The following is a 12,801-nucleotide window of genomic DNA, read 5'->3' as shown; positions in this document are numbered from 1 at the left end:
CTCAAGACATTTGAATAAATTTAGACAGTAAACATTTTGGGGTAGAAACTACCTCCTGTATTTATAAAGCAGTCAGAATAACAGTGTCCTGTATTTGTTTTAGGCCTTTACTACTACCACAACTAACATGACTAACAGAAAACACCAACAATGACACAGATGAATATTCACTCCTATCAACAAACCTCTGAAAGCATTTCGTATTGGCCTCTTCTTCCCAAGGCAATCGTAAGTAAATCGTAAACTACAGATGCACTTTGCAAACTGATGATTCGATCATTCTTGTGTTCTGGTATTCTGCTCAGGACAGCATCACGGTTAGCCTGGAACACACCACACAGAAAGAAACCAAGTCAGCCACTGCAATTCAAGCTATATTTTCACCTAAGTAACTACCATTCTATTCAATCTCACTGTCAGCAGTTGCTAAAGCAATACAGAGAGATAGTATCTGATACTGACTTATAGATAGAATCACCAACTATATTAGTGGCAAGACAGATGCTTCTACTATAAACTAAGTAATGTATTTTAAATTATTGAAGAGTTCTCTGAAACAAAAGAAGGTATATTTGTAATATTATGTATATTCATCTTCTAAATTTTTTTATTTTTTTGTATGCTAGTAAAACATATTAAAAGGATCTTCAAATCCTCTATTCCAGATTTTGTAAAATAAGGCAATCAACTTCTTTTCTCTTCATAATATTATGACACTATCATCTTACTTGTGAATGGTAATATGCCCAGGATAACGCACAATCACCTTCAGGAGTTACTATTGAGAAGTGAAAACTGATCCTGGCTCTGGGCATAGCTTTGCAACCGGGCTGTGTTTGCAGTAAGGGTTTGTACTTTCAAGCCTGTTTCGTGAAATGCACATTGCAAACGTAATTCTTCAAGTTTTCCTTTTGGGAAGGAAGAAAGCTGAGCTAGAAATGGATTAAATGCAGTGACTATGTCCACAGAGAAATCATGTTCAAGAGCAAAGAACAAAATTCAGGTCTCAGAATAGCTATCATCTACACCGAACTACTCAACACTTCTCCCACTATACCATCAAGCCTCTCAAAAACATTATCATGCTATCCTATCTATTTCTAGTTTTCTTGGTGTTTAATATTCCCATTGGTACAAATGCTAGTATATCTGGTAGTCTGAAGTCAGAAGTTAAAGATACTTCTCTCTCCTCATCCCCCTTTACTTTTAATTTCACAAGGCATGGCCCCCTTTAGTACATTTACTTAAATCCACTGAATTTTAATAGGCAGTTTATTTCCCCCTCTTTCAGACACGAGGACAATAAGGGATAAGAAATTTTTTCATTGTTTAACAGGGTAACATTTCAAGCTCTGAACCTACTCAATATATCTTTAATTTTTTTTCAAAGAGATACATTAAGTATAAAATGCACTGACATCTCGGGAATTATCAACTGAATGATCCACACCTTGGTTTGAAACAACCCCACACACACACATGCACACACACTCCAAATGGACATTTATCTTTCTTTTGATCAAGAAGTCTTTGGCTTTTCCTTTTTACACTGAATAAATATTTAGCTTCAAGAACTTCTTTTTAACTCCACCTTTATATCACTATTTGACTCAACCCCTTGCAAGTTTTGAACAAGCTGTGAACTAGCACTTCTTTTGAAAAAAAGGTTGGCAATGCCAAAGCAAGAGGATGTCTTATAATTACTACAGACATCTTGTGTATTTGAACAATAATTTTCTTGATAATAATAAAACAGAATGTACTTAGGAACTTAAGTGCTCAGTACTTCAGAACTGCCATGGTCTCAGATGCTCTAAGGCAACAGGTAAACTGCAATGTGCCATCTGGCCACACCACACACACCTGATGCCTTTAACACACCTGAGCAATGTTCCACAGTGGAAGGAAGGATATGCTCAGCCATTTTACCACTGGTTAAGAATCACACATAAAGCTGAGCCCAGGAGGTGGTGATCAGTGACAAAAAGTCTAGCTGGAGATCAGTATCGAGCGGTGTATCCCAGAGACTGACACTGGGCCTGATCCTGTTCATTAACTGGATATACCCCATTGCTGAACTGATATCCCAAAGGGCTGTACTGCCATCCAGAGGGACCTCAACAGGCTGGAGGAATGAGCTGACAGGAATCTCATCAAAGCCTTCAGCAAAGATTGGAAGTGCAAAGTCCTGCACCTGGGAGGGAACAAACCCAGGCACCATCCACGGCTGGGTCCCCCAGCCCAAAGGCAGCTTGCCAGGAACACATTTAGGGGTCCTGGTGGACACCCAAGGTGAGCAGGAGCCAGCAAGTTGCCCCAGCTGGAAAGAAGGCTGTTGATAGCCCAGGCTGCATTAGCAGAAACGTTCCCAGCAGGTCAAGGCCAGTGGTCCTTCCCCTCTGTTCAGCAGTGGTGAGGCCACACCTGCAGTACTGGGTCCAGTTCTGGACATGGAGCTACTGGAGAGAGTCCAACAAATGCCCACTAGGATGAATGAGACACTGGAGTATCTCTTCCATGTGGAAAGGCTGAGAGAGCTGTGACTCTTCAGCCTGGAAAAGCCAATGCTCAGGAGGGGAGCATTATCAATGTCAGAAATATCTGAAAGGAGGATACAAGGAACAGGAAGTCAGGCTGTGTCCAGTGGCGTCCAGTGACAGGACTAGAGGCAATGGGCACAAACTGAAACAGTGAAGGTCCCCTCTGAAGATCAGGAATCTTTTTTTTTTTTCTCTGAGGATTAATGAGCACTGGGCACAGGCTGCCCAAGGAAGCTGCAGAGTCTCTCTCCTTGGAAATACTCAAAAGATGTCTGGACAGAGATACAGCCTGTTCTAGATGGCCCTGCCTGAGCAGAGGGGCTGGACAAAATGACCTCCAGAAGTCCCTTCCAAGCATAATCATTCTGTGATTCTGCTACCACAACTCAGCTGACGTGCAGCAACATATACATGCACTGTAACTTGAAATGTCAGATCATAGGACCACAGGATGGTTTGGGTGGGGAGGGACCTTTTAAAGATCATCCTGCCATGGGCAGGGACACTTTCCACCAGACCAGATTGCTCAGAGCCCTGTCAAACTTGGCTTTTAATGGGCCTTTTTCATAATAATTCACAGACAATGAAAGTAACTACTTTAATAACACAACAGCATATCAAAACCCCAATGATTACTCAGTCTTCTCCAAGTGTTCTTATTTCTTTCCCAAATACTGTTTTCAAAATCATAAATCACATACTACTTCACAACTACTACAGCTAGAAAGTTAGCATGCACTGAAGGTGAAATAACAGGTCTCAACTCTAAGAAAGGTAAGTTTGCAATGGTGAATATTTTTATATTCAATCCTCCCCTTTCCCCACTCCAAAACTAATTTGAACAAATGACTTAGCCAAAGTAAGTCAATCATGTCAAAGATTTTATACTCCCCTGAAACAAACTCTTCTGCCTGAAATAATCTGCAATAATTACTGTAAAAGAAAAAAACTGAAAGCTTGTTAAAGGTAAATGCTCTACAGTGACAGCATTTGATATAATTAGGCAGATCTAATTCACAAAGGAAAAGCTGTATGTAACCTGAAATGACACTTAACAAGGCAGTACTTTTAATTTGGTTTTTGGCTTCTTAATGATGATATGTAAGGAACTACACAAGCAAACACAGCAATCAGTAGTCAGATCTTGTAGAACTGGGACTGCTTTCACTTCACACCAAGACCACAGTTCACATCAGAATTCTGTACATCTTCACTGCTGCTCAGGCACATTACAGAGGCACAGGCAGCACCTCTCAGCAGTAAGCATATCCTACAGCAAAACCAAGATATGATATGTGGAAATGTTTGCTCTGTCAATTTTTCTGTATTCTGAGAATCAGAATCCAGACAGAACTTCTAGATTCTGTCATGAATATTGCAAGGCAGATCACTAGGAATGAGGAAAGCAATTAGCACTACAGTGTAAACATCTGCCACTTTAAAGCAGTTAAACTAGGACGACGTTCACTAAAATGTTCTGATCCTATTTAACTGTAGCAAAACAGAAATTACGCCAAAACATGTAAGCATTTGAATCACCTATACAACTTAAAAGACTGCTTCTCATTGATGTGCAGTGAGACAGACTGCATGATGCCTGAGACTGTAGAGGTTTCACCTCTCCAGTTAAAAATACAGCAAAAGCTCCAGCATTTTATTTCATCTGAGAACATAAAACTGACATGGTATGAGAATGTCAGTACATGGCAGTTGATTGATGACTAGCAGAAAAGATGGAAGATTGATAAAGGGCACAAGTAGACCATTGAAAGGAATCATTTATTGAGGCAGTGGGGACATTTAAAAAAAATAATCCAGTAGCAAAGACTGAATGTCAGTATTATCAAAAACCACTTACAAATTAGAGTGACTGAAGTTTAATGCACAATGCAAGGTACCTTTTGGCAATGTTTATTATGCTCATCTAGCAGTTTTTTATTTGCTTTTTACAAAAAAGGTAACTTAGATTTTGTGTCTGTCTCAATAGCAACCAACTGGTGTAACAGTGGTTTGCACTGGTAAGTGGTGCCAAATGAAGGATCTGGCTTTTCCACCTGCCTGTGGTTGGAAGGAGGCTAGGTAAAGTCAAGAGAAAAGCTCCATAACACTTGCAGACCTCATCTTGCTGGCTCAGAGGAACAAAAACTTGAGTTTCAGAAATAACTGCCTGCGTTCCTAACAGAAAATGAAAGGGCAAAGTAAGGCATAGGAAAAAAAAAGTTCTATTTTAATTTTAAAAGAAACCAAAACAAGGAAAACAAATACATACAGCACATACATATTCACTCTATTTTACCTACCATAGATTCACTAATAAGCAGCAACAGTAAGGCTTCTTCTGTATTTTCTTGAGGACAGAAGATGCTGTTCAAAAGGAGAATTTAATTATTTAAGCAGAACACATTACTTTCATGAGTAGCTCACACACACATATATTAAAAGCACTGTAAAAAGTGGAAAAATTCCAGAAAAGAAAACAGAAAGTAACTTGCATAGAAAAATCAATTGGTTAAAATGCATTTCTTTGCAATGCTCTAAATTTTCATTTCAGAAAAGTTGGCTGAACATAATGAAAGAAGAAAACTACCACAGCTGTCAGAGTTGAACTCATTCATATATCCCAAAATTGAACATAATTTCACAACTGTAAAAACTAAACCCACAGTTTAACTAGCCTCTTATACCTACTCTGTCTGAGCTGAATCTACATCACTGATTCAAAGGTTGGCAAGAGGAAATTCTCACACAAGACCAGAAAAACTTTTGTATTTTAGCCAATTTGTGGAGAAATACTTCTATCAGTTTTTCATGAGATATGTTTGAGAATTTTTTCCTGATGCATTCAATAGCTGTGAATATTTTTAAACAGACCCATGACAATCTCCACCCACTTGCCATAACCACTCTTACTTCCAAGCAGTAGAATTGCTTATTTGTAGTAAGTATACTTCCTTATAACATAATGCTGAAGGTTTGCACAGGACTAGTTTCCAGACTTTACTGCTTTCTCTGGATATTGCATGCTTCCTGAATACTCTTCTGTGCTGGTGGACCGACAACAGTAATCTGCATTGGGTACATGACTGGCAGGAATTCATTCATCCATTCTCATACACACAAAAAAATCCCCTAAATCAGTGACTATGTTTTAGCTCTTCAGATTTCTTCCTCTAAATTATTTCTGAATTAGCACAAGTTAATTAATTTCCTGTTAATTCAGGCCATTAGTTCCACAATTAACTATTTAAATGTAGAAAACAATTTGTTGTTGCTAATAATCAATTCCTACGGTCCCAAGGGTGTTTAAACTACAATACATTATAGACAGGAAATGAAACTTGTCTGACATTAAAACATCTTTTGGGATTTTTTTTTTAAGCATTAGAAATATAAACAATAACTAAATGCCTGAAAGAAAATGGAAACTAAAAGACATCTGAACTCCAGGCAGTTTGAAAGCAATATTGTGAACGTATTGTGGTAATATACAACAGCTTAGACCCCAGGGAAACTGTTCTGTTGTTGTACTTTTCTTTTTAATCAGTGCAACTGCTCACCAGATTTTTAAGAGTATTCTAAATCTTAGAATACATTTTTATTATTACATAACAAAGAAATTTGAAAACACAGTTAGTCATGAATAAGAACCACCCACGAAAAGGAATGAGGAGTGATGAGGAAGCATCAGAGTGCTCCTTATTTAACAATCCACTCTTCTATGCAGAATTTAACAACCTGGAAGATTTAACCTGAGCGACTGACAATGGCACCCAGAAAGCAGAATGACTGGAAAGAGCTGCTGAAGAAATTACTTTCTCAGGGAAAGAAGGGATGTTGCCTCAAAGAGAACTACCAAAAAGTCACTTATCAAAACAAGAGTAAACATTTTCTCCTGCAATTTCAAACATATTTTTCTAACTATGTTCATGTTTGTCTCAAACAGTGAAGATCCTCTCTGTGCAGAAATTAATGAGAAATTTCTTTGACCTGCCTAAGCAAAAAGCTCAGTTAAGCTGACTGAACTCACAGATGCAAGGCACATGATTAAAGTGATTTCAATGTAGCAGGGCAGAGCAAAAGAGGCAACTGAAAGCATGAAATGGCTATCAACCAAAGGCAAACCAAGAAAGTTATGCTCAGTTGAAGAACTGCTTAAAAAAAACTGAAGAGGCAATAACATAGAGATCTACAAAATCATAAATGCTATTAGCCAAATCACATCCATAATCCTCAGAAGAACACAATGCAATTATCTAATGTGTCAGGCAACATATTTAGGAAAAAAAAAACAGTGCACTGCAGACTCAGAGTTGGTGATCAGAAGAATACTTAGGAAGAAGTTTCCTAGATATCTGTCTTGCTATTCATTGTCTTTGATACTTGCTTTCAATCACTGCAGGAGATTAGATACTTGGCTAGATATATTTTATGTGATATGATATTAACCAGTCTGATGTGATGAAAGGACTTAATTACATGCTGTGTTGAAATTGTGGAAGTCCTCCCCTGCCCATCCCAAGAAAGAGAGAAAACTGAACAAAGCTCCACTTTTGCAGGAAGCATGCTGCTATGAAGGATGAGTTGAGAATGGAGAACTTAAGTTTGAAAGACTGAGCCTGAGAAACCTTCTGTAACTATTCTGGATCCAGGAATTGGAGTTGCTAGAAGTCTTCCAAGATAAAAGCCATTCACTTAATAATAGTACAGGCACCACAATTATGTGGGCTTGCTGCTGTGTAAAATACTTATTAATGGAAATCTGCAATAAATACAGCTAAACTACTCAAAAAGGTGCCATATTGCATGCATTTATTTTAGAATATAAAGATACTGTGAACATTAAAACAAACACCCCTCAATTATGTAAGCAGGGCTACTTCTATAATCAATCTGCCACAGATGCACTCTTTTGCACATAACAAGGTCACTATATGGAAAAAAGCTTTCACGTTAACTAATAAGGTATATATACTGTAAGAGAGGGACAGACTGTTCTTTAGGATTTGCTGCGCAATACCAGGTGGTTTGAGTAAGAAAATATTTAAGGCTGTATAAAAGAGATTTCCTCATGTCTGGGCAATAAATGTATACTTTTTAAGAGCAGTGATCCAGGTGTATTCACAAAAATAGGTATTTCCTTCTTACAAGAAAGGCTGCCTGCATGTACAGTTTATTAAATATGTACTTGCAGGGAAACACAGTAGTTGTTTTGGCAAATTGATTGTTCAACTCCATGCCTTAATCTTTTCCTGAAGCTCAACCGACTGCTGTTAATGACTTCACATCCCAAAGGTAGTCAGACAAGATTGAAATTACAAACCCACAATCACTGGCTTTTAATCCACCTGGACAACAATATAAATAAAAAACAACCATAATAATAAATTCTTTGAAGAAAGAGGGTCAAAAATGTTCTATGGAACAGACAACGTGTCCTCAAAAGATATTCCCAGATCATACTGATTTCACAAAATAACAGAATAGTTGAGGTTGGAAGGGGTGTCTGGGGATCAGAGCTACTAACTTGTAAGAAAAATTTCAAATTCAAGGAAATGTCTGTCTATATTTAATACTAACCCTAACAGAGATTGGTTTGGAAAAAAAAGTTATATTTTCAAGAAGGAAGAAACACACCATAGCTACTCTAGAATTCACCATGAGATATACCACAGAAAAATTATCCAAAAAGTATCATTTACCTGATTCATTGAAAGGTTAAAACTAAACAAAAAGGTGGCCTCATAAAGAAGAGCCAAAACTAATCTAAGATGATTAGCTAAAAGGTAGCAGCCTTGGGAAAAAAAGTACCTTTGAAACTGCTAGATAAATTTCTAGATATGTTTTGCTTTTTCATAATGCTTCCTGGACCAACTTGAATCTCCATATTGTTGAATCTTTCCTTTCCATGATAAAGCAGAATAGATCTCTAGAAGCAGTACACAACTTTTAAAATGTGCAATATCTGATTTGTCACCCAGTTCATGTGTTCTTTTGTATCCCACGTATAATAAGAGATATTGAGTCAATCACATACACCAGGACAGGAAAAAATAAATTCTACAATTGAGAACAAAAGGTCTCATGTGTACAGTGCAAACTTTTGCTTGTAGAAGCATGTTTCTCCCCTAGCTCTCTTCAGAGAATCTATCTACACAGCATAGGAAACACTCCCATTCACACTGCCAAATTCCTCTACATTTTCAAAAATATAAACTAAATTACCCAATGCACTGGGTAACAACTGCAATTATAGAAACAAAAGAGGTACAAACTCAGCCATACTTTTCTCCAGTGTATACCCGTGGTCTTCTACTGAGTGCGTAATTCTTAGTATTTGAGCCTTTTCGAAGTGGATCATCGAGGGGTGATTGGTGAGGAGGATTTTCCAGAGGATTCCAGTAACTCTGTTCACACATACCCCGTAACAAAATTTCTGCAAGTTGTCTTGCTATCGTCTGTAAAAGCAAAAGACAAAGGTTTTCCGTGGAAATGCTGAATACAAACTCTTAAAAAATGCTCAGATATTTTCTAACACAGACTACTTATATAGAGTATTTTTGTCATTCTACAATATCCAAAACACCAGCCATGATGCTGTTTAAAAGGTAAAAGTACACAGTTCAATTCCCTAAAAACAAAGAAAAATAATGGCAATAACAAAAAATTTTTCAATTTTATCAGTTAAATTCAGATACTGCTGAAGTATAAACAACCCAACTGCTCCTCTGCCTCTGCAGACCAGGAGCAGTTGTTTGCATAGTCAATCAGAGACCAGTCCAGTTTTAATTATAATCACAAATAGGAAAAAATATATGGGAGAGACTGGGTATCAAACATTCCTTATTTTAATCATTCACTTAAGCCAGGAAATGTAAACTTATAAAGTGTTGGATAACAGGTCCTTATCAATATGCTACATATCTGACTATTTGTCTTTAACTCATCCCCTATTTTATGCTTTTCCTGCCTACTGAAATTCAGATGCTGCAATAGGAAAGTAGTTTAATATAACTTACCATTCGCAGGTTTTGTGTAGTTCTTGTTTCCACAGCTCTTAGTAACTCTCTAAATCTACCAACTCCTCTTGTCAAGTTCCTGTATATAAACATAGAATTTGACAGTATTCCAACTTGGATGCAGTAACACCTTACCATATTACTCAAGAAAGTTTTCAAAATCCATGCTAGCTTTTTTTTTCCCTTCATAGCCTCATTGCCTTTCTGTGAGAGAGATATGTAGAGATGTAGAGATGGATGGATGGATGGATGGATGGATGGATGGATGGAGAGACAGAGACAGAGATAGAGAGAGAGAGAGAGAGAGATAGATAGATAGATAGATGATAGATAGACAGACAGATAGATAGATGATGATAGATAGATAGATGATAGATAGATAGATAGATAGACAGATGATAGATAGATAGATAGATAGATAGATAGATAGATAGATAGATGATAGATGATAGATAGATAGATAAGATAGTCAGTCTGTCATCTGGGAACCTCACCACTGATTATTACAACAATATTCCCTGACAGTTTATTGAAAAAGGAAACATTTCCATGATCAGTAGATAGTTCAAGAGAAAGCAAGGAAAAAAGTAAGAAGCAGCCACCTCAAAAAGAAAAAAGACAAAACTAAGTTGTTCTTGTTACTACAATAGTTTTAGTTTTCAATTACATTAGGCTTCAAGTATAAACTTTGAAAAAAAAATTCCATTTTAGCTTCCTCTTGACACCTTAAAACAGGCAGATTAAAAATGAGTAAATCTTGTCAGCCTGAAAGCAACATAAAATATAAAATTTTCAACTCCTTTTCAGAAGGGAAAGAGCACAAACACATTAAGGCCCACTGTGGGGCCAGAAGAGGACTAGGGGATCAGTGTTCTGTTCTTGACTCCGACTGGCTTTTCATGTGGCTTCTGCAACTCAAGTTTCTCCATCTACACTTCTTCCATTTCTGCTGCCTAAACAGCTTTTGCAGAGATTCAAGACTCTCAGAGGCATCATTCACACTAACAATTTTAGCAGATCTGAACTTCCTTCTCAAGCAACAGATTATATTGAATGGTCTTACAGCTTTACCTTTTTCTCATCTCTTCATCTGTTGTTTGGAGGTTTTATTGCACATAAAAGCAGTTGAGAATTATTTATTTTATATTAATACAATTTGTCTTTGATCTGGTGAAGGACTGGGTTAGTTTTTTGCTGACCTGACTAAATTCTACAGCGTGAACACAACAAACAGGACAACCATTTCACTATTTGAAGTTTAGTTGAGAAACAAAATTATTTGACCAAAAGTGCCTTTTGTGTAAAATCATTGCTGTTACATCATATATTGTCTTAAGGTGTGATGTTATGTGCAAGTTGCGTAGCATTTACCTAAGATGGACCCAAAAGAGACAAGAAATATTACATTATGTGTAAGCTTTCTGTAAGGAAAACCACAATTGCACTGCACTATAAATCAGATGTTACAACTGCTTTCCTTACTCTGCTGTCTTTATTTTAAAATATATTTAAAATACTGATCTTTGGAATTGCAACTCAAAAAAATTTTTTAAGCCAGCATTTTTATACAGATACTTCATTTCAATTCAGTTGCAGAATACCTGAAACTAGTGTTTGATGCAAGAGATCTTGCTATAAGATGGTAGAACTCCTATCACTTTACCTAGAGACCTACTCATTTTTTTCTCTTCAGATTGCATGACAGCACTCATCTCAGTTCTCTTTTACATAATAAAGGATTATCAGGATATTTCAGAAACTTTAGTTTCCACACATCTTTCACTAGCACAGACATGATCTTTCATTTAGCACAAGTTCACCTTCTAAAACACTTTTATATAACAGCTCATGTAAGCAGCATTTCCAAATAACAAAAGCTGTTATGAACAGGTTGAAAGTTATGCCAAAGTATGCCACTAGTAGGCTAAACAGAAATAATCACCAGTCACACAAGAAATAAAAATTGCTTGTAAAAAGCCCACATGCTACAGCAGAGCTTGATCATAGAGAAACCAGCTAGAACATACTAAAGAAACTTCATCTTGTGTAAACTTCTGCACGGAAATGACTGTGTGAAAGATTATATTGATTTATACATTTCACACAGGCAGGCCTAAATAGCTAATGACTATTACATCAACTTCATACACTAATGAAGGACAGAAAGTCATTAGGCCAAATTGCAAGAAAATCTCCAAACTCATTGGAAGCTGGATACATTCGGCACCTCTAGAAAGCCAAAATACATATCATTCAGTAACACCACATTCCAAATATTTTAGAGAGCCAAAACCAGTCCACTGGAATCCCAGCTTTAAGTCCTCTGGTTTAGGTGTGGATTTCCCATGAACGGAGTTCTCTCTCAAAGACTGTATTGCAAAGTCACAAATGCATCCATTTCACAGGGTTAAAAAAACCAAAATAACAAGCTAAAAAACCCCAACCAAACACAGCAGACTTGTGAAAAAAAAAAACGAAATGTTCCCTGCAAAATTGTTGAAAAATAGTTATGAGCAAGAACTTGTCAGCTTTTAACTTTATTTTCTCAGTGCAGATGAAACATACACTATGTAGTAGAACTTCAAATCACAGTAACTTCATGAAATTTTAGGAACTGACATTTTTTCCATATGAAGTTTATGTCTTTTGATGTGTTACAAGGACAATAACAAAACACTTTATGAAAAAGCATGCAATTTTCACAAGCCCTTAAACACTTCATGACAGGTTGCTATTAGTTACCTATTACACTTTTTTAAACATCTGCAAGGGACTGAAACTTGTGACTGAAGTTCTACTGCATCATGGAAAAAGCAGTAAGATTGTACAAGAAAGAAAAGCAGCTAAAATACAGAATTTGCTTTTGCTTCATAAAGCATTTAACAGTGATCCACTGCACAAGTCAACACAAACACAAAACAGATTTGTCATCTTCCACATTAAATTTACTAAAAAACAGACTTCGAAACTACAATCTAAATCACCCTAAGATTGAGTTAAATGCTTTCAGAGACAAGAAATGAAGCAAAATATACCATGAATAATATGGTAGATCTCCACACCACACTGCTTTTAGCAAAGTACATTTCCAGTATTTGTTAACAGTTTGTAACATTGAGGAGAAGAGTGGTGGCTATTCTGGCACAAACTTTTCCTTCCTAGCCTAGGACACACACAGATTTTACACGCTTTTCACTAGGATGTGCCTTCATGACAGCAGTTCTCACTGGTCTGATTGAATGCCA

The 12,801-nt window shown here is 36.9% G+C and overlaps 1 protein-coding gene across 5 annotated transcripts in view; it reads right to left on the bottom strand.

Moving 5' to 3' along the window:
* TTC7B (tetratricopeptide repeat domain 7B) overlaps window positions 1-12,801 on the bottom strand; it is a 129,994-nt gene that overhangs the window by 75,725 nt on the left and 41,468 nt on the right. For all 5 annotated transcript variants that reach the window (XM_085061561.1, XM_085061562.1, XM_085061563.1 and 2 more), the window contains 4 exons: window positions 9,557-9,635; window positions 8,823-8,995; window positions 4,841-4,904; window positions 186-323 (listed from right to left, as the gene is read on the bottom strand). In XM_085061561.1, the coding sequence (XP_084917687.1) occupies window positions 186-323; window positions 4,841-4,904; window positions 8,823-8,995; window positions 9,557-9,635 (454 nt within the window). The remainder of the gene's footprint in view (window positions 1-185; window positions 324-4,840; window positions 4,905-8,822; window positions 8,996-9,556; window positions 9,636-12,801) is intronic.

This window comes from Lichenostomus cassidix, chromosome 5, assembly GCF_008360975.1.
Source record: "Lichenostomus cassidix isolate B80296 chromosome 5, HeHo_3.0, whole genome shotgun sequence".
NCBI classification, from domain to species: domain Eukaryota; kingdom Metazoa; phylum Chordata; class Aves; order Passeriformes; family Meliphagidae; genus Lichenostomus; species Lichenostomus cassidix.
The sequence above is the reverse complement of the archived record's forward strand: the minus strand, read 5'-3'. Positions and strand labels throughout refer to the sequence as shown.